This window comes from Mirounga leonina, unplaced genomic scaffold (genome assembly GCF_011800145.1).
Source record: "Mirounga leonina isolate KUSES-001 unplaced genomic scaffold, KU_Mleo_1.0 Mir_168, whole genome shotgun sequence".
Taxonomy (NCBI): Eukaryota; Metazoa; Chordata; class Mammalia; order Carnivora; family Phocidae; genus Mirounga; species Mirounga leonina.
The window spans coordinates 59984920-60011922 of NW_023270426.1; the positions used below are offsets into that span (position 1 = coordinate 59984920).

The 27003-nt window shown below is 40.1% G+C and overlaps 1 protein-coding gene across 1 annotated transcript in view; it reads left to right on the forward strand.

Moving 5' to 3' along the window:
- The window catches only part of ADGRV1 (adhesion G protein-coupled receptor V1), a 556689-nt gene that overhangs the window by 473195 nt on the left and 56491 nt on the right, over window positions 1-27003 (forward strand). The window contains exon 87 of the mRNA XM_035014847.1: window positions 19945-20066. Within this exon, the coding sequence (XP_034870738.1) occupies window positions 19945-20066 (122 nt within the window). The remainder of the gene's footprint in view (window positions 1-19944; window positions 20067-27003) is intronic.

Below are 27003 nucleotides of genomic sequence, written 5' to 3' on the forward strand. Positions count from 1 at the left end.
TGTTTCAACTCCTGATTTATACATATAACCAAAGAAGAAAAGGGACTGATCATTTGTAGCAAAGCGGAGTCTTTCTAGAATTCACGTTTGCTGAATATCTTTACCTCATTGACCCGTCTTTTACCTAGTCTCGTTGGATACTGACCAGGACAGGGGTAGTTCTCTATTGAGGCTAGTTCAGTATGAAACTGTTAAATTCAATTTACATTTGTTTTGTAGGTGGGCAGACAGCAATGAGTACGGATAAGATACGGTTGGAAGAAAGAGTAAATGGCTGACCTACATATAAGTGGCAGGTGTGACCTATGTCCTGGTAGTCATAGTCATGATCCTCAGCACCACTGACAGTTAAGCCTCACCATATGCTAGCCCCTGAGCGAAGCATTTTGTATATATTATCTCAGTCTTTACAAGAATCCTCTGAAGCAGGTATCATTATTCCGGTAATCAGACAAGAAAATCAAGGAAGTGAGAGGCTTAGAAAAGTGTCCGTGTTTTAAAGCTGTTAAATTGAGCAGCTGGGATTAGAGCCACAGGTGAGTCTCACGCTCTCCAGAACTGCCATTATTGCTAACACCAGTACTTCATCCCTTCCCATTTTGTTGTTTTGGTTTTTTTTTAAAGATCGTATTTATTTGTCAGAGAGAGGGAACAATCGGGGCGAGGGCGGCAGGCAGAGGGAGAAGCAGGCTCCCCTCCGAGCAAGGAGCCTGATGCAGGGCTCCATCCCAGGACCCTGGGATCATGACCTGAGCCAAAGGCAGACGCTTAACTGACTGAGCCACCCAGGCGTCCCTCCTCCATTTTGTTATCAAAAGTTTCATTGATGGGTGCCTGGCTGGCTCAGTTGGTAGAGCATGTGACCCTCGATCTTGGGGTCGTGGGTTCGAGCCACAAGTTGGGTGTAGAGATTTCTTCTAAAAAAAGTTTCACTGAGGGGCACCTGGGTGGCTCAGTTAGTTAAACGTCTTCCTTTGGCTCAGGTCGTGATCCTGAGGTCCTGGGATCGAGCTCCGCATGGTGCTCCCTGCTCAGCGGGGAGTCTGCTTCTCCCTCTCCTTCTGCCCTCGCGGCCCCGCCTCGTGCTTACTCGCTCACTCTCTTTCGTGTTCTCTCTCTCAAATAAAAAAATAAAATCTTAAAAAAAAAAATTTCAGGACGCCTGTGTGGCTCAGTCGGTTAAGCGGCTGCCTTCGGCTCAGGTCATGATCCCAGGGTCCTGGGATCGAGTCCCTCGTCGGGCTCCCTGCTCAGTGGGGAGCCTGCTTCTCCCTCTCCCTCTGCTTGTGCTCTCTCTGTCAAATAAATAAAATCTTTAAAAAAAAAATTCATTGAGAAGACTAACATGTAAACATTAAATTAAACCTAGAAAACACAAATTCCATAAAAGTAATTATTAGAGGGGCACCTGGGTGGCTCAGTTGTTAAGCGTCTGCCTTCAGCTCGGGTCCTGATCTCAGGGTCCTGGGATTGAGCCCCACATTAGGCTCCCTGCTCAGCGGGAAGCCTGCTTCTCCCTCTCCCACTCCCCCTGCTTGTGTTCCCTCTCTCACTGTGTCTCTCTGTCAAATACATAAATAAAATCTTAAAAAAAAAAAAAGTAATTATTAGACTCCATTTCCCAAAATTTGAAGTGATCTGGTCTGGTAAATTATTCCTTCAATTTCTAACTTCCAAGAAAAACTGCCCTCTCTCTCTCTGGTACTAAAATACACCTAATTGTCTTCACTATTCTCATGTAGTGCAGATATAATAATAAACTTTATAGAACTTTCAGAAGGATTCAGTGTTAATTCATATAAAGTCTTTAGTACACTCTCTGAAACATACTAAGCACTCAGTGTGTGTTGGTATTTTTATTAGCATAACAACTCTTTCAATATGTAATTGATGTGGAATACAGTCAGATATGTAACTCCTTTGTCCTGTATGTTTCCTAAATATGTCTCAAATATGCCTTCCTTTTTTTTTTTATTTTGTGATTATGCCAGGTGTATTAGTCAGCTTGGGCTGCCATAAAAAAAATACCATAGACTGGATGGCTTAAACAATGGAAATTTATTCCTCATAGTTCGAGAGTCTGAAAAGTCCCACAGTCTGGGTGCTGGCCAGTTCAGCTCCTGACAAAAGCTCTCTTCCTGGCTTGGTATGGCCATCTTCTTGCTGTGTCCTCACATGGAAAGAGTTCTCTCCTGTCTCTTTTATAAGCACACTAATCCCATCACAAGGGTTCCACCCTCATGACTTATTACACTTTAAGTCCCTATCTCCAAATACTATTACGTTGAGGGATAGGGCTTCAACATACGACTTTTGGAGGGACACAGTTCAGTCTGTAGTGCCTGAGTCATATCCCCCATCATCTTAGACCTAGACAATTGCAACTGTCTTGATATTCTCAATACTTGTCTGTCTCCATTCCACACTGAACCACCTAAAAAGTGAAACTGATCACATCATTAAAATCATTCAATAGCAACCTCTAGACTGTAGGAGGAAAGGAAAATGCCACTACTTACCCACAGAAACTCTCTATGTATTGCAGCCATAATGTACTTGTGTTGTTGCCTACAAGTGCTGAGTTCACTCTCACTTGCTGAGTTCATCAATTACGGTGGTCAGGGAGGAGAGGGAATGGAGTGCAAATTAATTTCCATCTTGATACATGTCATGAATAGGTGTCAGTTGGGTGTTAGTGGAAGATATGATCAGTGTGGTAACTTATGGTCAGTGTCTAAAAGCATCACAGTGGGGCGCCTGGGTGGCTCAGTTGGTTAAGCGACTGCCTTCAGCTCGGGTCGTGGTCCTGGAGTCCCGGGATCGAGTCCCGCATCAGACTCCCTGCTCGGCAGGGAGTCTGCTTCTCCCTCTGACCCTCCCCCCTCTCATGCTCTCTCTATCTCATTCTCTCTCTCAAATAAATAAATAAATAAAATCTTTTTTAAAAAATTAAAAAAATAAAAAAATAAAAGCATCACAGTGGCATTGTTGCTTAGGTGTGTTGTGTACTCTTTGTGTACATGCATCTGATGTGTATTATGTACCATTGCCTTGCCTCAGTCTGACCCAGAGAATCAGTGAAACTTGCCCAGTTGTTTATAATTTTTGTACATAGGCTGAATTTCCCATATATTTCTTTGGCAGTTTTTCTGCAAAGTAATAAAAAGTTTAAATTTTAATTTTCCTGGCATTCTCCATTCTTTTAAAGGACACTCTCCCCCGCCCCCAATCCTTCTTTATTTATCCTGGAAAATTACCAATGAGGCATTTCTTCCTTCCCCTTTGAAAGCTACATAAAAGTTATTCATGTTTATTGCTTTGATCTAAGAGCACATTCATTTATTTTTTATTTTTTATTTTATTTTATTTTAAGATTTTATTTATTTATTTGACAGAGAGAGACAGTGAGAGAGGGAACACAAGCAGGGGGAGTGGGAGAGGGAGAAGCAGGCTCCCTGCCGAGCAGGGAGCCCGATGCGGGCCTTGATCCCAGGGTCCTGAGCCGAAGGCAGACGCTTAACGACTGAGCCACCCAGGCGCCCTCATTTCTTTTTTAAATGGATGACTGAAGTCAACTGTTGGCTGATGAAAATAAAATTTCTGATTTTTTTTTAATGTGTCTCTCTCAAATTTGTATCCAGACCGCTGTCAAACTCTACTAGAGAGTGTAAAAATCAGTTTTTCAAGGCTGTTTTATCTTGGAATATTTATGGCATCGAAAACCTTATGCTCTATAAGCCACCTCATTTGGTGTCATTGTAGTGATCTTGTAATATACCATGACTCTCTTGAGTCAGCCAAATCCCAAATTCTTCGGTAGAAATTCCATTCTCGATTTGCAACTTTTCCATGTACTATTTATTGCCATTCTCATTATTTAGAGAGAGTTCCAATTTATGATTCAGTACCTACACAGTTCTTTAAAATATATATAGTTACAAAGTAACTGCTTGATCACACATAATCAACTGCTACAATATTAAAGAGAAGATGCAGAAATAAAGGAAAACGGGGTTGCTAGAATTAAGGAAATAGGAAGTGGTGATGGGTAATCTGGGGAATTAGGAAATGCATCATAAATTTATTTAAAAATATATAATTGGCACAATGTCTGGATCATAATGCCATACTTAATAGTTACGTGTTATAAAACCCAGGAAGTTGAAAATGACATCTTTGTAAGTTGTTTCCTTTCTGAAGGAAAGTATACCATCACCATATCAAAAGTGAAATTTGAGTTTCATTGGGCCAGAAGGCAGTAACAAACTTGGTCTGATCCTTTCACAAAAGTCCTCTTCCAGTTACCTTATCATAAGTGAAATGGCCTGCCTCATAAAAGATCACTTTCCTGGGCACCTGGGTGGCTCAGAAGGTTAAGCGTCTGCCTTCGGCTCAGGTCATGATCCCAGGGTCCTGGGATCGAGTCCCACATCGGGCTCCCTGCTCCTTGGGAGCCTGCTTCTCCCTCTGCCTCTCTCTCTCTGTCTCTCATGAATAAATAAAATCTTTAAAAAAAAAAAAAAAAAAAGATCACTTTCCTTACAACCAGTTCCAAGAGGTCACTCCTTCCAATTAATAGGATTTCAAAAATATTTGTGCTCCCTTCCGTAAGGTTACTATGTCCCTGGGTAACGATTTTTCCTATTTTTAAATCTGTGCTTCTTGCTTACACCACCCTTTCCCTATTCACGTTCCTATGGTTCCCATTTCTCAGGCTAGCTGCCCTTCCTAGATCAGTTTCCCTCTCCACATCTCTCTCTGAACACAATCTCTGTCTCTCTAACCCAGTTCCTCACTCCTCCTTGTTCTTTATTCTCACTCTGACCTCCTTTCCCTTGACCCTGTGATGGGACGGTCCAAGAATATTTTCACTAGCTCTTTTGATTTCTTCACCAACTTGGCTCCCTCCTTAAGTGACTTTGCCAGTCACCAGTTTAGTCTGTTCCACACAATTCTCTTCCTTTTATTAATGAATTAGTGCTATACTGTAATGGATACACTAGTTTATTCTAAGTAACCTTAACTGAGCCACATCTGCTTCTCAAAAATCCTTTGGATTATCTTTCAATGATTCTTAGGTAATCTTTGAAACAGATTTCACTGCCCTTAAATTTTGTGCTTATTACCTTCTAGTCTCACTCTTCAAAGTATGAAAACAACATGATGTTGTCTCACTCACCTGTCCTTATTTTTTACCTGATCATTTTTATCTTTGTCTCTCTTCTTTGCCACTTTCCTGCCGTTTTTTTTTTTTTAAGATTTTATTTGTTTATTCAACAGAAAGAGAGCATAAGCAGGGAGAGCTGCAGAGGGAGAGGGAGAAGCAGGCTCCCCGCTGAACAGGGAGCCTGATGCGGGGCTCAATCCCAAGACCCTGGGACCACGACCCGAGCCAAAGGCAGATGCTCAACCGACTGAGCCACCCAAGCGCCCCTACTTTCCTACCATTTTAGATAAGAGTAAATAACTCACTTTCACCAAAGACAACCATCCCAATTGCACCTTCATCTGTTTTCCCTTTTCTTGGAACTTGCTTCATTAAATTTTCCACAGTTGCCTTACGTCTTAACTCTCTCTCTCTCTCTTTCTCTCTCCCTCCTCTGGGTCTTCCCTTTTCATCTAAAAACAAGCATTACTTTTCACTGTCTCAAAAGAGCTTACTCATAATGCCTTATCAAGTTACTTCCCTGCCTCTCTCCTTTACCAACCAACTTCTTTTTTTTTTTTTAAGATTTTATTTATTTATTTGAGAGAGAGAATGAGAGAGAGAGAGAGAGAGCACATGAGAGGGGGAGGGTCAGAGGGAGAAGCAGACTCCCCGCTGAGCAGGGAGCCCCATGCGGGACTCGATCCTGGGACTCCAGGATCATGACCTGAGCCGAAGGCAGTCGCTTAACCAACTGAGCCACCCAGGCTCCCCTTTTTGTTTTGTTTTGTTTTGTTTTGTTTTTCTTTATTTTTTCTTTTTTAATTTTTCTTTTTATGCCCTTTTCTTTTTTAGAGGCGGGAAGGGGCAGAGAATCTCGAGCAGGCTCCTGGACACCCAGTGTGGAGCAGACGCACGACTCGATCTCCCAACCCTGAGATCATGACCTGAGATAAAATTGAGAGTCAGACACTTACCTGACTGAGCCATCCAGGCACCCCACTGACCAACTTCTTGAAGAGTACTACCTGTCCACTTCACCTTCTGTTCACTGCTAAGCCTCGACAGTATCTTGCTTATTCTCTTTCATTCATCACCTTTAACCTTGGACACCAAATCTACTGACCTCTCTTTTAATGTCCTTATCCTTACACTCTTCTGCATAGATAGTACTGATAACTACCCTTCACTAAATAGTGCCATCTCCCTTGGTTTTTAGGATACCCTCTTTTTTCTTTTTTCCTGGTAAATCCCAGGCCATGCTTCATTCTTCTTGTGACTCAGAACTCTGGAGTATATATGTTTTCCAGGGATTGCCCTTGCCTTTTTCATGATCATAGTGGTAATTTTCAAATCTATCAGCTTGAGCCCAATTTCTCTTCCCAATTTCTTCCCTGTCTGTCCTCTCCCTGAAAATGATATCTTGTCCTCAAGAAGTACAAACATTTTCATCAGCTTTTCTCCTCTGCCTGCCCCAACTCCTCTGATCTCTCTATTATTCTTTCTCCTCCTTCCTTTTCTCCTTCCTTTTAATTCTCTTCTGATTTTCCTAACCGGAAGCTGGTGTAATTTCTTTAACTCCACAGTCATAGACTTTTAAGTCAGTAGTTGTCAAAACTGACTGATCATCCAAAATCAGGCTCTCAGAGAGGCGCCTGGCTGGCTCAGTTGGTAGAGCTTGTGACTCTTGAGCTTGGAATTGGGAGTTCGAGCCCCTCACTGGGGATAGGCCAACTTAAAAAAAAAAAAAATCAGATTTCAAAAATTATGGCTTAATGAGGGGCGCCTGGGTGGCTCAGTCAGTTGACCGTCTGACCACTGATTTCGGCTCAAGTCATGATCTCAAGGTCGTGGGATCGAACCCCACATCAGGCTCCATGCCCAGCGGGGAGTCTGCTGGAAATTCCCTCCCTCTGCCCCTCCCTCCCCTTCCCCCCCCCCTCAAATAAATGAATCTTTTAAAAAAAAAATATGGTTTAATGAGTCTCCCTGCAGACTTACTGAATCAGAGTCTTCAGTGATCAAGTCCTAATATCTGTATAATTTTGAGGCTTCTCATTGTTTTCTGATTGAGGGTACTACTGTAGATTCTATGTCTGTAATATTTTGTGTGCATCCCATTCTGCCCTTGGGGGGCCTCTTGGCTGCCCTTCCCTTGCCTCAGGCCCTCCTTATCTCCCACCCTGACCACAGCAGTAGGGGCCAAACCCGTGCCCTTGCTGGTAGCATTCTCTCTGCCAATCTCTTTGCTGTCCTAGGAGATGAAGCTTGGTGTAGAAAAGGCCACACCTCTTGCTCAGAAATTTTAAATGGCTTTCATTTCCTATAAAACAACTGTTTGGGGGCACCTAAGTGGCTCAGTTGGTTAAGCGGCTCCCTTCGGCTCGGGTCATGATCCCAGAGTCCTGGGATCAAGTCCCATGTCGGGCTCCCCGCTTGGCGAGGAACCTGCTTCTCCCTCTGTCTCCTGGCCTGTGCTCTCACTCTCTCTCTGTCAAATAAATAAATAAAATATTAAAAAAAAAAAAAAAAACTGTTTTGCTGAATCTAGCCCACAGGATGCCATTATGACCTAGTGCTACAAACATTCTTTTCATTAAGCACTTTCATGAACCTTTAATTCCAATCAAAAAGACTCATTTACACTAATTTATGCATTTGCCTTTTTTTACCTTCCTTTTGGCTACACCCACTACCTTAATCTCAATATTTACATGCTCAAATAGAGCTCAGCTTCACGTCCCAGCTGAAATTCCTTCTCCCTCTCAAAGGCTTCAGTGATGCTATCAAAGGGGTAACTGCTGCTTTCCCTGGGTTTTTATTTAACTTTGTCTCTCTCTTCTAATACTTACCTTCTACCTTTTATTATAGGGTGTGTGTGTGTGTGTGTGTCTATAGTATTTGAAAGAATATCCATATGTAATTCGTCCTCTTACCTGTCACATTTTATCTCATACATTTTTGATGCTTGCTAAAACATAATTCTTGAATAGCAAGCAATGGTCAAAATTACATAAAACTATTCTAAGTGTTCTGCATTTCAACCATTAAATCCTCACCGGATACACAGAACCTTATTTGGGAGGTACTAATATTACTGTCATTTTACAGATGAGGAACTTGAGGAGCAGTGATGTAACTTACCAAGGTCACACAGCTAGTTAAGTGGCCTTCAAGTAATCTGACTCCAGAGTCCATGCTCAGAGCTGCAAGTCTGCCTTGTTTGTATGAATAAATCCCACTCAGTCAACCTCAGGGCATGCTTTTTTTAAAAAAATGTGATTTGCCAAAGGCCAATATTCAAAACAGATCTTTTTCTTTTAATTGAGTTTGACAGAAGCAAATTATAAAATTTATTATCAATAACCTTCAGGAAAGCAAATGATGTGATTTATAACTAGGATGCATCAACTTCCAAAAAGAAGTCGAAATTGGATTATAGGAAAGACTAGGGGTGTTGAAGAGCTGTTTAAAGCCCTATTGTACAGTTCTATAAAGATAGGGTAAGTCAGTGTGGTTATAAATCAACAAGTAATAGAAATGAACAATTTTGATCCTTACGCTCATTTAATTATACAATTTCTAAGAAGTGTGGTGGTTTCTCTCTTCATCAGTTTCCTCCCTAATGTCAAAGTATTTGCAAATAAACATTCGATCTGTGGTTATATTAAAGCTGCTTTACCAACCAGGGAAAAAATTGTTTTTTACAAATGTGCTTCACAAACACTGTAACAGGATAAATCCACCTGGTTTAAAAAAAAATGGATAGAAACAAATAAAAAATGTAGAAAGATCTGTCTAGCCTATTAAAGATGGAACCAAACAAATTTTTTTAAAAAGATGGAAGCAAATAGTAAAAATGGCTCCTTCTGGGGGCTTGGGAAGCACAGTGACCTAAAAAAACGATATGGCTGCTCATTAGTCTGATCTCTTAATGCCAAAACTGTGGTACCTAAAGTTAAATAAAATTCCAATGCTCTCACTCTTCTTTTTCCCCTGAGGAAGATAAATTTAATTTTTTTAAAATTTTTTATTTGAGTATAGTTGACACACAAGGTTACATTAGTTTCAGGTGCACAACATAGTGATTCGGCATCTCTATACATCCTTCTGTGCTCACCACAAGCATAGCTGCCATTCAGCAATATTATAGTATCATTGACTATATTCTCTACACTGTCCCTTTTATTCCCATGATTTACTCATCCCATAACTGAAAGCCTGTACCTCCCACTTCCCTTCACCTATTCTGCCCATCCTCCCACCCCCGTCCCCTCTGGCAACCATCAGTTCTCAGTATCTATAGGTCTGATTCTGCTTTTTGTTTGTATGCTTATTCATTGGATTTGTTTTTTAGATTCCACATATAAATTAAATCATATGTCTTTCTCAGCCTTATTTCACTTAGCATACTACCCTCTAGGTCCATCTGTGTTGTTGCAGATGGCAAGATCTCATCCTTTTTATGGCTATGTAATATTCCATTGTGTGTATGTATGTGGGTGTGGATATATACACACCCCACATCTTCTTTATCCAATGATCTCACTCTTAGAAAAAAGAAATGGAAACATATAGTTTTAAGCCTGGGACAAAATTAAGTGGTAGTATCTAACTACTAATATTAGACACCTGTGAACCAATCTAACCATTAACGATTTGAATTCCAGATGAAAGGAGAAAAAGAGAAAAAAAGCTGGAATTAAGATCTCACAAATTTTAAGGTCTACATACGACATTGACAGATAAATATACAGAGATTTTAATGGTATATCATTGGGTTCAAATCACTTTGATCAAATTACTTTGATCACTAATATATAAATATTGTCAGTATAGATGTTACTGTTTTTTCAGACAGCCTCCTTCTTTGTAAATGATACACATGGCATTTAATCTGGGAATTGCCTTTCTTTCTTAACACAATAGTTCCTCTTTTTTTCTCTGTAAGGGCTTGGTCCAAGCCTGATTAGTAAGAATGAGCAATAAGATTTTTTTTACTTACTTCCATATAGCTAAAACTTTACTTCCATATAGCTAAAACTCCCAGCCACACCTGGGTACTGTGCCATTGCTTAAATGAACAATGATAAGCCTGTGTACAACACAGATATCATACCACTTTATGGTCTGTTATTATTGTGTATTCCCGAAAACAGCTCTGTATGTGGGTTTGGTGTTCGTTTTCTCGGTTTACAGTTATAGCTCTTTAGCATCAGAGTAAATAATATCCCCAAAGCTTTTGAGAAATATATTACATTATTTCTAAGACCAGACAGTGCCCTGATAATCTTATAGCTATAGGGAGGAAAGATGCAATTAATCACATTGACAGAGAAGATCCAAAGGGTTTAACTCAAGTAGACTTTTTGGAATAGAGACATGGCAAAAGAAATAAAAATAAAATAAAATTTTAAAGTTGTGTTCCAGTTTTGCAATATGATAGCCAGAGAACCGAATTAAAGGAAATAAGTGTGAGGTCAGCTGGCATTTATCCAGATTGAGGGTCTACCAGAAAACAGTTCTAGAACTGACATATTTAACACACTGTAAAAATATTTTCTTGAACACATCTTTAGTATTAATTTTTATGAGACATTGTGTCAGAATTGACTCAAGACTTCAGCGTTGAATTTGAGCCTGTTAAATCTTAATGACTGCCATGTGATGTCCTATCAAACCATCTATAAAACATAACTGGCTATTCATGGCCAAATACATAGTAACCTAATTTCCAAAAATTATGAGGCCTATAGTAAGATTCAAAATATAGATGTAGGTAGGTTGAAAGACGCATTGTATCTTTTCATAGTATTATAAAAGCTAAGTGTGTTGGAAATTGCTGTTAGGTGCCTGAGCATGCCTGAAGATGAGTGTTTTGAACTCTTTAACGGCTGAGTAACTGGTAATGTAGTTAGAAAACTAGGTAAAGCCAGTCCTCAGTTGTTAGCTGGCTGGCCTCATGCTTGCTTAAGATCTCCTAAAAACTTTTGTCATAATGTCATTTTGTAAAATATTTATGAAGTGTGTTAAAAATTACTATGTTGGCTGTGAACCCAAATGATAATTCTTCCCATAGTTCCAACACATTTTCCTCACAAGAAGAAAACAGGCCATTTAACCTTTTCCTTAAGTATCACAGACCTATTTGACTCCCCTCAGTAGGATATTATCTAGCAACTTTGAAGTACATGGTTCAAATGGAATTACTCTAATAACAGTTTGTGCAAGGTCCATGTGGGTATGTCTCATCTAACTTGATTATTCTCCTTAGATTCAAAATTATAGTCTGCAAATTGAAAATTATATATAGCTTTTGCAAGGCGAGACCATAATTCTAGGCTTGTACTATTTTTTTTTTTTCATTCCCAATAAATCACACTCAAAGCAGGCCTGACACTGGACTGTCCTTTAGCATCCAGGAAAGCCCTAAGTCAGCTGTTGACGGAGTGCCGCTGTTTAGGTTCTCAGCAGACCTTGAGACTCCTCTGAAAATTTGCTCACGTTCCTCCTCTTTACCCCTGGAAAATATACTCTAGGCCAATATTGAGTGGCTCTCTTCTCTTGCCTGCAGATCTGAGTTTTCACCTGTGCAGATCCTTCCAAATTAGGCTTGCTTCCTTCATATCTCAGTAAGGGTGAGGGTAAATCCATGCCAGAAGGTGGTAGCATAGGCCTCCACTATCGGTGATGTTTACTGTACCCACTTTATGTCTCAGAGGTTCTTGGGCTATTTAAATTACCTTTCAGAGTAGAAGTTTACAGTTGTGAGTCACAATGCATTGGGGAGACTCATTGCCAGCATTTTTAAGTGGGATGGGATGGGTTAGAATTGAATAGAAAAGTGGGGGAGGAAGGGGTGGGGGTGGATAGAAGACACTGAGAGGTCCAGTTTAAATACACTGGTCAGGAAGATTTCAGTGATGGTTTGGATGTGGTGGAATTTACAGTCTGCCGTCTGAAAGCAACCCTCCTCCAAGAGTGATCTTCAGACTCCGTCAGGTAAACAGAAGGGTCCTATAGCTAAATGGGTTTGGGAAATTCAGGTACAAAAAAAGTTCAACATGTTTTTTTATTACGTGATTGTTGGGCTCTCCAAATACGCAAGAAGGCACTATGTATAGCCATGCGCTATTTCCTGAACTTGACTAAAGTCATGATGGTCATGAGAATGAGGGTAATAGTGGTAAAGCTTATTGAGCATGTGCTTTGTGCCAGGCTCTGTGCTGACTGCTTTCTGGGTATGGTTTCTCTCCCCATGTGGTGCAGCAGGGAGGCATGGGGTCAATCTATGGGAACGGTGGTACTAGTAGGACTTGGAAGGAAGAGAGTTTAAGAGGAAGGATAGTAAATTCAGCTTTGGATGAACTGAGCCTGGTATGTTTTGGGGACCTCCAGGCCTGGAGTTCTAGAGCTCAGGAGAGAATGGAGGTGCACATTTGGAAATTATTGTCCCTAAAGTGCTCATTGAAAGAAAGTGACTATGGAGATTATGAATTTAGTAAGGATGGTACACAGTGGAGAGCAGAGATGTACAAAATCTAGCTTGCTGCAACAAACATTTGAGAGCTCTTAAAACCCATCTGGGGAACACGGAAACTATTCTGAGTCCTGTGGCTCCTACCTCCAGATACATTTGTAAATGTTTGTAGATTCATTATCTCTTCCACCCATAGTATCCTAATGCTGATTTGGCAGTTCTGTGAAATCTGTGTCCTGTTGTGTTCTTCTATGACTTTCAGTTTATTCTCTAAGAACACTAGTGGGTGACTATGCATCACGGAGTTAGTGTTAACCCTTGTTAAGGAAGCTTAAGAACACGGTTAATATGTTCTTACCAAGAAATGGGTCAGATCCGTGAAACCTCTTTGCCTCCAAGTATCTGTTAATTTCGGAATAAAGGCCCATAATTTAGAAATAAGGCCTTTTGATATCTTTTTTTCAATTACCGTTTTTTTTCTCATTTAAAAATAATGCATTCCTGTTGTTGGAATAGCCCCATAAATATCTTAAATCTACACATTATTTCACAGCTGTGTTCCTTGTTTTACATTGATGAGTTTGTTTTAGTAGCACATCCAAATTGTTAGAATCAGAAGGTCAGTGAGGTAAAATTAAAACAAGTACTTTAGGAGATTGTAAACACAGAATAAATTTCAGCCTCATGTAAATGAGGTGTGATTTCCATAATAAAGCCATGATTGTTGTCACTGGTGCCTGGCAATAAAGCCAGGGCTGCAATTATGAAGAGAAGAAATAATATAGCACCACACTTTCTTTAAAAATGGCAATTAAATTCATTGAAATAATATTTTCCATTAAAAAATAAAGAGATTTTATGTATCTTCAATGGAATCTACAAAAGCCCATAAGTAGACTTTCTTAATGGTAGTAGTACTAAATGACACATCCACTTGCTGATTTTTTTTTTCCTTTCCACAAGTAATTTCTTTTACTAAAACCTTTTCAGACTACTTTGTTTTTCACATTAATGACTCCTTGCTTATTTAAGTATTTAAATTAAGTACTTGAGGGGCGCCTGGGTGGCTCAGATGGTTAAGCGTCTGCCTTGGGCTCAGGTCATGATCCCAGGGTCCTGGGATCGAGTCCCACATCGGGCTCCTGACTCAGTGGGGAGTCTGCTTCTTCCTCTCCCTCTGCCTCTCCCACTGCTCATGCTCTCTCTCTCTCTCTCTGTATCTCTGTGTCTCAAATGAAAAAATAAAATCTTTAAAAAAAATAAAAATAAAAAAATAAAATAAATTAAGTACTTTGAGGATTTGATTTTTTTTTTCTCCCTGTCATAGAACTTCATCTTAACATAAGCCTGCCTTTTTTAGCATGGCCTTTAAAAAAAAAAATTGTAGTAAAATATACGTAACACAAAATTTACCATTTTAACCATTTTCAAGTTTACAATCCAGTGGCAAAAAGTACATTCACAACGTTGTGCAACCATCACCACTGTCCATTGCCAGAAGTTTTTCATCAACTCAAATGTAAACTCTGTGCCTAATAAACAGAACTTCCTATTCCCCATTTCTCCTAACCCCTGCTGACCTCTCTTCTACTTTCTGTCTAGATGCATTTGCCTACTCGAGGCACCTCATAAAAGTGGAATCATACAATATTTGTCCTTTTGTGTCTGGCTCACTTTATCTAACATAATGTTTTCAGCATTCATCTATGTTGTAGCACATGTCAGAATTTCATTCCTTTTTGAGGCTGAGTAATATTCCATCACAGGTATATACAATAGCAAGCATTTCCACTGCAGACATTTTCACCACATAACTAATAGGCCAAAAGGCAATTTGGTCATAAGAGATAAAGTCACGAAAAATAAAAGAGGGAATTCATTAAAAAGAACATAATCAAATATGAAAAATGAGTGACAAAATTAAAAAGACTTTATTGTGAAATACAAAATATTTGGATACATTTTATTTATTTATTTATTTATTTATTTATTTATTTATTTATTTTTAAGTAGGCTCCATGCCCAACGTAGGGCTTGAACTTACGACCCCTACATCAGGAGCTGCATGCTGTACTGACTGGGCCAGCCAGGCGCCCTTGAATACATTTAAATGTGTGTAGATTCACTGCACAGATAACTGGTTTTATTTTGTGAATTGCACCTAAGCATTTGTCTTCCAAGTCTTTCATTCATAGTATTATGCTTTTGTTGGTTTGTTTGTTGATGCATCTCCTAGTTCAGCATCACACTTTTTCTTGTTTTACTAAAATTTCTTCCTTCATTAACAGAGTTATCGGTTTCTAAATACTAGGATGCATATTTGTAACTGAGCTTTGAAGTGCATTATGAAAACCTTCTACACTGTTGATTGTTCTTGGCATATTGTCACATGTTCGTTGACAGATGTTCCAAAGTTCTGTGGAAAATGTGGGTTCAAAACTCTGCCAATGTATAGACCATTCTGAGGGCTAAGATTTGTAGAAAATGGGAGTACTGTGTCAATGGAGAAATGAACCAAACCATCAACCAGGCATCTCTTTTATTTTTGTTATGGCAAAATTGCTTTATGGCCAGTCAGTTATGTGTCTAAAATGTTTGCCCCAAAAATGCTTGCAGCAAAGATGTTTATGGTGAAAGTACCTAGAACCATTGAAATTCTGTTTTCTAATTCACCCCTAAATATAAGTTTCTAATGTTGCCAGTTATAAATGCCTGCTTCCGTAAGCATTGACTTACACAGACAACAAAAAACTAGTGGTTCACCAAATGTGAAATATCAGCTTGTGAAATAAGAAACTGATGATTTTCATTAAGTGCAGCATTAATTTTCAGTTTGCCAAATGGAATTCACAGCAGCTGTTAAACAACAACACGCCCCTCCCCCTTCATCACTACCACCCACTCCCAACAGCCCTTCTGCAGTCAGTTACTCTACACCCCAAAGAGGATGAAGGGTACCTGCTTAGAGATGGATTAGCCATAAGGCTGATGAAGTTTAAGTTTTAGGGCCCCTCCCTTGCATAGGTCCCTTCCAGGATTCGATACCTATTTTTGCTTTGGCAATTCTTATTTTTTAAAGAAGGCTCTGCAAGTTTTATAAACTTCAGGCCCACAAAATCTGGATGTGCCTCTGGATATGTTTCTTCCATCTGAAATCGTTTACTCATCGTTGTACTGCTGGAAAACCAGCCTGGGTCTATTATTCAATACACTGAGTTATTTATGACTGGCTTTCTTCCTTGCAGAGTTTCTGGTCTGGGGTGCCAAGCTACCACACTTTTCTGCAGAGTTCCAGAGAAACCTAGGCCATGGGTGTTTCTAGTCAATCCCAGTATGCTCTCTTGGCTCTCCCACTGAGCTTTGTCAGCACACAGCACTTGTTTGGCTCTAGGCACTTTAGAGGAACATGCAGGCCAAATTTTGAAAATTGGGTTCCTAGTTGTTCATGCAAAATACGCATGTCCTTTTGTACTCTGCACAGAGCCATAAATAGAATTTTGTACTTACACAGTGGGAACAAAGAATGCAATTGCCAAACTTGATATCTAATCTTTAAAAAATTTAATGAGCATAGCATAGGAAGTTTCCTAAATATTAGGGTATCTTGTCATAAGTAAAAATGAGCCCCTGGCCCTTTATCAAATTGTATGATTTCATTAAACAAAAATAAATTTTTATAAAATTTAAATAAATCTTAATACATTTTCTCCTGGCCTGCTGTAAGGCATTAATGACAAAGGAATTATTCATCTGTATAAACTGTGTCCTTTTTTTTAAAGATTTTATTTATTTATTTGACAGAGAGAGGAGAGCAAGCACAGGCAGAGGGAGTGGCAGGCAGAGGGAGAGGGAGAAGCAGGTTCCCCGTGGAGCAGGGAGCCAGATGCAGGGCTCAATCCCAGGACCCTGGGATCGTAACCTGAGACACTTAACAGACTGAGCCACCCAGGCACCCCAAACTATGTTTTATATTATTCTTATTTTCTCTGTGAAGTTATAATAATAACTCAGACAATTTTATATTTCTTATGAAGGGTCTATTTGGGAAGATACCAGCAGTGCCTTTCTTCTCAAAAAAAGGACTGCTCAGGTTCCCTATTCCTTCTCCCCTCCCCCATTCCCTTTCCTTCCTTTCTCTTCTAGTGTTTTTCCTTTCTCTTCCCTTGCCCAAGAATCTCATCCTAACGCCCTACTCACAGTTACCATCCAGAGAGAGGTGTTGAAGTATGGAGTATGGGAGCCCTGTTCATTGTGAGGGGGGCATTTGTGTGAGGGGTGGGGTACAGCCCCACAGGAGGTGTCAGAACCCACGTGTGCAAGGGAAGGGATGATAGCATCGGGAGACTGGTTACAATCAAATAGGGCGGTTGATCAAATAGGTAAATATATTAAGAACAATGAGAAATAGATTTCTTAACAACAGAGAAGAGATTTACAAAAATTAAAAGGAAGAAAATTAGAATTAACCCTGTGGTGTTGGATTGAAATTAGAAGTATGGGTGTGACCTAATGATGTTCATTATATAGAGACAGATCCAGTGATCCAGATGTAAATGTGTGTGTGTGTTCATATGTGTACCTCCATATATTCTCTATCTCTGTCTACTGAGAGGGCCTAGGGGTAGAAACACCCCAATAATCGTGAGCATACCTAGTACCCAGTCTTTGTTTTTAAGTGCCATCCCCCCCCCCCCCAACCAGAACTGGATCAGGGAAAGTACAAGATGAGTTTAAAACATCTTGTTGGACCAAAAACCAAGGAAGTGCTTAACAGAATGATGAGGACATAACAAAAGGCACAGAAGTCATCTTGCAAAATTTAGGATAATTTGGGGCATCAACATGAAAATAATGGACAATAACCCATTAAATAAATTGAGAATCTATGAGTCCATATTTTAAAAATAAATAAATGAGTAAATCAAACATTCGATAAGGGAAAGGGTGTTTATCCAGTTTCAAGGTCATCCCACACAAATACTTAGTAATCACAAAGGAAAACAGACTAACTTCACGGTGGAGAACGTATGCAGCCACTACCTTAATCAAGTGACCTGAATGAGCAGCCCAAGTAATGGGACAAATTGAATTTTTGTGCTACCCAACAGAATGCTATAAAAAGAGCCCAGCCTCCCTTCTGTGATTTCTGCCAGACTTTATAATCTGAATCACAGGAAAACATCAGATGAACTCAAATTTAAGGACACTCTACAGGAAAAACTGGCTGGTAATCTTCAAAAGTGTCAGTCTTGAAAGCCAAGTCCACACAGATGCGGTGTTGGGGATTAAAGGAGATTGCAGAAGCATGTCAACCGGACCTTTCTGCTACAAAGGGGATAATGGGAACAATGGACAAATCTTGAATGGGATCTGAGGATGGCAGTAATAGATCAGCATTAATTTCCTGATTTGATGGTCCCCTGGTGTTTATGTAGGAGAATATCTTTATAGAAAATATACATTAGTGTATTTAGAGAGGAGGGGCGCTTGGGTGGCTCAGTCAGTTAAGCACCTGACCCTTGGTTTTGACATCAGTCACGATCTCAGGGTCATGAGATCGAGCTCCACGTTGGGCTCCAGGCTCAGTGCAGAGTCCGCTTGAGTTTCTCTCTCTCTCCCTTCCTCTCTCAAATAAATAAATAAATCTTTTTTTTTTTTTTTAAGTATTTGGATAGGAAAAATCAAACAAAAAGGAAGTAAAGTATGGGGGCACCTGGCTGACTCAGTCAGAAAAGCATGCGACTCTTGATCTGGGTTCAAGCCCCATATTGGGTGTAGAGATTAAGAAAAAAATAATAAACTTAAAAATGTTACTTTAAAAATATATTTAAAGGGGCGCCTGGGTGGCTCAGTCGGTTAAGCGACTGCCTTCGGCTCAGGTCATGATCCCGGAGTCCCGGGATCGAGTCCCGCATCGGGCTCCCTGCTCGGCAGGGAGTCTGCTTCTCCCTCTGACCCTCCCCCCTCTCATACTCTCTCTATCTCATTCTCTCTCTCAAATAAATAAATAAAATCTTAAAAAATAAATAAATAAAAATAAAAATATATTTAAAAACATAGCATTCAGAGGGTGATGCAGGATTCAGTTGGAAACTTTTAAGTGGCTCAGTAAGAAAAAAAACCCTTGTTGTCAGACTGTACTGGTAGCTCTTCTGTAAGTTCAAGAATGTTTCAAAATAAAATTTTTAAATTGCTAAAGTTGGATTATTTAATTCTTCCGATTTCCAGAGTGCATGTAGATTCCAGGCAGTAAGTGATAATGGTGGGTATATATGGACCTTGATTGAGGCCTGTCCTCTAAGAGTTGTCAGTGGTGTGGTCCATCATGATGACAACAGCTTGAAATGTGCTTATTTGCAGCTGCTGTGATCTGATTCACTTTCCAAATCTTATATAGCTTGTCATTTCAATGTTAAAATCCCCTTTTTAAGGTTATTATTCTGTAATGCACATATCAAAGACAAATGAAAAGGGTAATGAAGTCCTGGGCCCTGAAGAAATCTGTCCTGAAAACTACTGAAATAAATTACATGAGAAACAAGGATAGAGTAAACTTAGTGTTGACAATAGCAAACCCGTCACTTCATCTTTGCTCTAATGTTAGCTATAAAGTTTGGTGTCTTTTCTGTTAGAAAAAAGGAGATGAGTATATCCTTTTCTATGATACACAAACTAGTATTTGTAGCATTTCTGTTTTAAAATGTCGGGTTAGGGGCACCTGGGTGGCTCAGTCGTTAAGCGTCTGCCTTCGGCTCAGGTCATGATCCCTGGGTCCTGTGATGGAGCCCCGCATCGGGCTTTCTGCTCAGCAGGGAGCCTGCTTCTCCCTCTCCTTCTGCCTGCCACTCGGCCTACTTGTGCTCGCGTGTGCACTCTCCCTCTCCGTCAAGTAAATAAATAAAATCTTTAAAATAAATAAATAAATAAAATGTCAGGTTAGACTACACTCATTTCAGGAGCACACCACTGCCTGCCGTTTTCTGGTGGAGAGCTCTTCAAGGGGATTATTTACCTGGGGTTGAAATGGGATTGCATCTCTGTAGTTCATGGCACTTCCTGAACAGTCCAGCAGGTGGTAGTCTAGGAGAGGAACAGTTCTCATTCTTCCCCACCCCCTTGCCTACCAGCAAAACAGAAAGAATGTAGACTCAGCAATGTGCCTTCTCTTCTCTGGCATAAGAATGGGATTTCCAAGGTTGTTCTTTCAAAATGGGTACTTCGGCATACAGAGTATACAAGAAAAGAGCTGATATGCATCTGTGTGTATGCGTGACTATTCAGTATACCAAAGCTCAAAAAAATTTTTTTTTATTTCTAGAAATTCCATTGGTTTTATATCTCTTTGGCCTGATTTCTGTGACATGGCTTTGGGGAGGCCTGCACATGGCTTACAGACACTTCTGGATGTTGGTCCTCTTTGTCATTTTCAACAGTCTACAGGTAAGTTTACAATTTCGTTATTGATGGCACACAGTGAACACAGGGCATGGAGTTTCAACGTCAAGGAATCAAGTGTCTACTCATAGATGAATTCTTAAACACAACATCATACAGAGTTGTAGAATAAAATGATGGGGGGGCTAAATCTTTAATAACTGAAATATGGTTGGGCTTCTAACTTACTGATTATACAGATAGGGAAGACATAAAATATTTACCCTCCTTTATTTAGAGACATCTAAGTAACTACAAAAACATATTTCTCTTCCAGCAGGATTGATGTTTATAAATTTTGCAGATGGTAGCCATGAACATATGCACAGTGGCTGTATCTAGATGTTAGATCAATTGAGGAATGTAATAGATACCAGTGTTCAAGCAGTCCACTCTTAAGTCTGGTGCTTAGTAAAATGAGAGTGTTTTGGTTCACTAAAAAATGATTGACATCCTCTAAGTCTGGCAATACCCAGCTTAAATTAGTTTTGTGAGCGTGCTTGGATAGCAAAACTAGAAATTATATAACTGTAGCAAAAATTAAAGCTGACTTTTTTAGTGCTTTTGTTAAAATGGAAAAAGTTGCACCCTGAAATTAACAAATGAACTCATTTGCCTTATTTTCTAAAGTGAAAAGGTCTGTCCTGGACCAAAATAATTTCTTGAATTTACCAAAGATATCTCTAAACAGTCCTTATTTTGACCACCATCGTGCAAGGAACATGTGTAGAAAAACCCATTAGGATGATAGCATACAACTAAAACAAGACTCAAAGCATAATTCGGTTTAATTTTAAGGAGATGATTTATTTAGTGACACCTTATCTTCCAGCAGGGTGCCTAATCAAATCATCATATGGGTTTAGGAAGAGCAAAAATACAAAGTAACTTGGAAGTTTGACATCAAGTTGATACAAGTAGATACTTAGACATCTCTTTATAGCCATAGTGAGAATCAAGTGCCTAGTGCTAGCACATTGTGTTAGTGTTACCAGTACCAGGATGAAGGTGACAGGCCTGCTCCTGGAGAATGTGATGATTCAAGAGAGTAAACAATCACTGGTGAGAGTACACTGTGGCAGGTGCCATGCAAACAAAATGTTGTAAGAGCTGAGTGAAGGGCCTGTTTACTCCTGCCTGTGCTGGCATTTGAGATGAGCCCCAGAAGTGAGCCATTCAGGTCAGAGGCCCTGTCTGGTCACCTTTAAATCCCCAGGGCCTAGTGGAACTAGCACCAAGGTCCACACTGACAGCCTGCAGATGGATTTTATTTGGTGGATATACAAGAGTACACAGAACAGTGTTTTAAATGGTTTAATTTGCTGCAAACTTTGTAAATTGAGAAATTCCACATAAAAATTTGAACTTCTGGCTTTTCTTTAATGGCAGTACCTGCTTGGCAGCAATTCTCCAGTCCTAAGTAGATGCTGCCCCCTTTAGATGGGGCATGTGACCTTATGACACGTGATAGACTTCATTCATTCATTTCACCTGCCTGTGAGTTTGTGACACCTTTAATGTTGATTAACTAAGTGAAGAGTGTAAGGTTAGAGATGGGTATTTCAGGCAGAGAAACAGTGTTAGCCAGGGCAGTGCAAAGGAAAAGTGATCCATCTTGCCGAGATTTAGCAAAGAGCCGGGGTGGGGGTGGGAAGAAGAAAAGCTTTGCAGTTAGGAAGGTAACTCTGGGAGCAGAGGCAGACAAGGGTAGGTTGGCCTCCATGCCATGCTACCATGCTTGGGATGGGCTGTTAAACTTCAGCTTTTAAGCAGTGGGAAGCCATCAAAGTTGGAGTTTTTGTTTGTTTTGTTCTGATTTGTTTTTTATATTTTGTGAGTTTTTAGATTTTTTTAAATTTTGATTAGGAATGACATGCTTGTACTGCTTGTACTGGAAACAGGAGGGTTCTGAAATGTGGAACAGCTCCAGTTAGGTGGGCTACTATCATATTCCAGCCTATAATGCTCTGGCAGCATACCTGGGAATAGAGAGTAGGTGACAGGTTTGAGAATTGTAAAGGTAACTACGAATGAAATTTGGTTAGCCAATAAAATGTAGGAATGGGAGTATGAAAGAACAACATCATTTAGAAATGCCTGGTTCGGGGTGCCTGGGTGGCTCAGTCGGTTAAGCGTCTGGCTCTTGATTTCGACTCAGGTCAGGATCTCAGAGTCATGGGATTGGGCTTGATGCTGAGCCCAGAGTCCGCTTGAGATTCTTCCCCCCTCCTTCCCCCCCCCCGTTCCACCCCTGCTCACGCACTCTCCCTCCCCCTCCCTCTCTCTTTCTCAAATAAATAAATAAAATCAGAAAGAGAAAGAAAAAGAAAGAAAGAAAGAAAGAAAGAAAGAAAGAAAGAAAGAAAGAAAGAAAGAAAGAAAGAAAGAAAGAAAAAAAAAAAACAACAACAAACAAATGCTTGGCTCAGGCAAATGGCTGGGTACCCACACCTTTAGTCAACATGAAGATCACATTCAGCACAGGGTTCTAGGAAATAATGCAGTAAGGTCAGTGAGTTGGTAAGATGTGGGAGACATTAGTAAAGCTACCAATATTTTAGGGGTGCCTGGGTGGCTCAGTTGGTTAAGCATCTGCCTTCGGCTCAGGTCATGATTCCGGGGTCCTCGGATCGAGCCCCACATTGGGCTCCCTGCTCCGCGGGAAGCCTGCTTCTCTCTATCCCTCTCCCCCTGCTTGTGTTCCCTCTCTAGCTGTCTCTCTCTCTGTCAAATAAATAAATAAAAAATCTTGAAAAGAAAAGACTACCAGTATTTTAGTAACTAGGTATTGGAGAGGGCTAGTGAAAGATTATTAATGGAAGGGAACCAGTTTCGAACAGTTTGGAGTTGTTGGTAGAAAAGAAAGTTTCAAAAAGAAACAATACTAACTCTGTCAAGGGTAGCAAAGATAAATAGCATGAGAGCTGAGGGCAGTGTGGTTTAGTACAGTGCTCCCCATCTGTGGTTTGCATCAGAATCACGTGGACTGAAACACAGACTTTCTGATACAGTAGATCTGGGCACACCTGAGAGTTTGCTTTTCTAGCAAGTGCCCGGATGATGCTGATTCAGCCGGTCTAGGGACCACAGTTTGAGAACTGCTTGTGTAGTAGAGCATGATCCTAACTCCACCAACCCATCTTATCTGGTTGACTTCAGCTGAGTCATGAATACAAATTTTTTTCTACTTTCTACTTCATCTGCAAAATGGGAATAAATACCACTTAGGATCATGGTGTGATTTAATTAAGTGGCATAACAAATATAAAGCAATTGTACAGTACTTCACACGTGTAAGGAATAGTTATTTTTATTCAAGAATTTAATGGAGAATAGAGAGAAAGGAATAGCTTAGGAAGGACATTTGACTGGTTGGTTCAAAGGAGATTTTGTTTTGTTTTGTTTTCTTTACTTGTGAAAAGAACCAACAAAGAAGGAGAAACTGACAAGTGGAGGAAAGACTCTGCTGTGGCCGGATCAGACAGGGCAGGAAGAACAGAAGTGATAGAGGGTGAGGAGAGATGTTTCTCTCTCTGAGGCTAGGGAAGGAGGGAAGAAAAGGTAAACATGGAAAAACCATTTTAAAGCTGGAAGTGTGGAAAGTTGGAATTTGTATCTAATGCCCTCTCTTTTCTCTGAAATTCAGGAAGCAAGGACATTTGCTGAGAAAAACGGGTTGAAAGCTTGAGCTAAAAACAGTAAAAGGTACGCAGCAGTTTCTAGGCAGAAAGTAAATAGCAAACTATGGTAGGTTGGAAGATGGTCAAGAAACGGACTGCAGGGGCGCCCGGGTGGCTCAGTCGTTAAGCGTCTGCCTTCAGCTCAGGTCATGATCCCAGGGTCCTGGGATCGAGCCCCGCATCGGGCTCCCTGCTCAGCAGGAAGCCTGCTTCTCCCTCTCCCACTCCCCCTGCTTGTGTTCCCTCTCTCGCTGTCTCTCTCTGTCAAATAAATAAATAAATCTTAAAAAAAAAAAAAAAAAGAAACGGACTGCTTAGAGAGAAACCCGTGGGATTCAGTGGAGATTAGACACTTGAAATCAGTGACGGAACCTCTCAGCAGCAATTAAAGAAATGTAAACCTTAAGGTTAAAATGGTAGCCAGTGTAACCTATCCAACCACGTACACACGAAAAAGTCTGTTGAGCTCTTATGGAGATTTATTAGTAAAAGAGAACTGCTGCGGTACACCTGGGTGACTCAGTCGGTTAAGCGTCTGCCTTAAGCTCAGGTCATGATTCCAGGGTCCTGGGATTGAGTCCTGCATTGGGCTCCCTGCTCAGCGGGATCCTGCTTCTCCCTCTGCCTACCACTCCCCCTGCTGTGCTCTCTCTCTTTCTCTCTCTGACAAATAAAATCTTAAAAAAGAGAGAGGGAGAACTGTTGGGCATTCAACGATGTTTCATGGGGAGATATAAAAGAAGTCGTTCTGGTCTGTTTCTTAGAGGAACTTAAAGCTAAGTATAAAAACTAAAAACGTTTCAAACCCATATATAATGAGCTTCATTCTATCTATGTGACACTATTGAGGTGATGAATTTCTGTATCACTCTGGCACATTAGTACATTCCTGGCACCAGTGCTCAGTGAATCATTCTTAAAAAGAATGCCTGTCAAGAAACACTTAAAAATATGATTTCACTAGCATTTATTGGGGTTCATTTGGTTTATAAACTGCCTCATGTCTTCAACTAGGACATTTTCATGGAATATGACTATATAGTAGTAAGATCTTCCAAGTATGTTCCATGAAGCCTTAATGGTTATTATTATCTTTTTTTTTTTTTTTAAAACTGGCCTTTGTATTTTTTTAACTGGCTTTTATCAATATCTGCAACCACAAAAGTATACATCTTATGCTTGGCTACTGTATTTTACCCAAAGGAGATTACTGTCTCTTTTTTTCACCCAGATTATTAATATGTGATACATGCTCAAAGACTAATAGATAAAAGGTATCTTTTTTTTTTTAAAGATTTTATTTATTTATTTGAGAGAGAGAGAGAGCATGAGAGGGGGGAGGGTCAGAGGGAGAAGCAGACTCCCTGCCGAGCAGGGAGCCGGATGCGGGACTCGATCCCGGGACTCCAGGATCATGACCTGAGCCGAAGGCAGTCGCTTAACCAACTGAGCCACCCAGGCGCCCGATAAAAGGTATCTTTTTATAATATTCTGAATTTTTAAATATTTATTATTTAATGCAATTTTTAAAAGGGAATCTTTTTTTCTTTTTTCAAGTAAACTCTACCCACAATGTGAGGCTCAAACTCATGACCCGAGTTCGAGAGTCATATATTTTAGTAATTAAGCCAGCCAGGTACCCCAAAAAGGGAATCTTTTTTAAATGTTTTTTTTTTTTACTTGGGTACAGTGGACACACAACATTACGTTAGTTTCAGATGTGCACATAGTGATTCGCCATCTCTATACGTTATGCTGTGCTCACAAGTACAGCTCTTATCAGCATACAATGCTATTATAGTATCACTGACTGTGTTCTCTATGCCGTGCCTTCTTCATTCTGTAACTGGAAGCCTGTATCTCCCACTCACTTTAACCCATTTTGCCCATCCTCCTGCCCCTCTCATCTCTGGCAAACATCAATTTGTTCTCTCTATTCATAGGTCTGATTCTGCTTTTTGTTTGTTTATTCATTTGTTTTTTTAGATTCCACATTTAAGTGAAATCATATGGCATTTGTCTTTCATAATCTGCCTTATTCTACTTTGCATAATACTGTCTAGGTCCATCCATGTTGTCACAAATGGCATAATCTCATCCTTTTTTAAGGCTGCAAAATATTTCACTGTATATAGATACTACACCTTCATTATCCATTTGTCCATCAGTGGGCACGTGGGTCTTCCATGTCTTGGCTATTGTAAGTAACACTGCAGTAAGCATAGAGGTGCATATATCTTTCAAATTAGTGTTTTTGTTTTCTTTGGGTAAATACCCAAAGTGGATTTATTGGGTCATATGTTATTTCTATTTTTTTAAAAAGATTTTATTTATTTATTTGACAGAGAGAGATAGCGAGAGCAGGAACATAAGCAGGGGGAGTGGGAGAGGGAGAAGCAGGCCTCCCACCGAACAGGGAGCCCAATGCGGGGCTCGATCCCAGGACCCTGGGATCATGACCTGAGCCAAAGGCAGACCCTTAATGACTGAGCCACCCAGGCGCCCCTGTTATTTCTATTTTTAATTTTTTGAGGAACCTCCTTAGTGTTTGCCACAGTGTCTGTACCAATTTACATCCCACCAACAGCATATGATGGTTCCTTTTTCTACACATCTTCTCCAACAGTTGTTACTGTGATATCTTACCATGGTTTTGATTTGCATTTTCCTGATGATTAGTGATGTTACGTATCTTCTCATATGTCTATTGGTCATCTGTATGTCTTCTTTGAAAAAATATCTATTCAAGTCCTCTGCCCATTTTTTTAAATTAAGTTCAATTAGCCAACATACAGTACATCATTAGTTTTTGATATAGTGTTCAGTGATTCATTAGTTGCGCATAACACCCAGTGCTCATCACATCACATGCCCTCCTTAATACCCATCACCCGATTACCCTATCCCTCCACCCCCCTCCCTTCTGTAACCCTCAGTTTGTTTCCCGGAGTCCAGAGTCTCTCATGGTTTGTCTCCCTCTCTGATTTCTTCCCATTCAGTTTTCCCTCCCTTCACCTATGGTCCTCTGCGCTATTCCTTACATTCCGTATATGAGTGAAACCATATGATAATTGTCTTTCTCTGCTTGACTTATTTCACTTAGCATAATCCCCTCCAGTTCCATCCATGTCGATGCAAATGGTAGGTATTCATCCTTTTTGATGGCTGAGTAATATTCCATTGTATATATGAACCACATCTTCTTTATCCATTCGTCTGTTGAAGGACATCTTGCTCTGCCCATTTTTTAATCGGATTGTGGT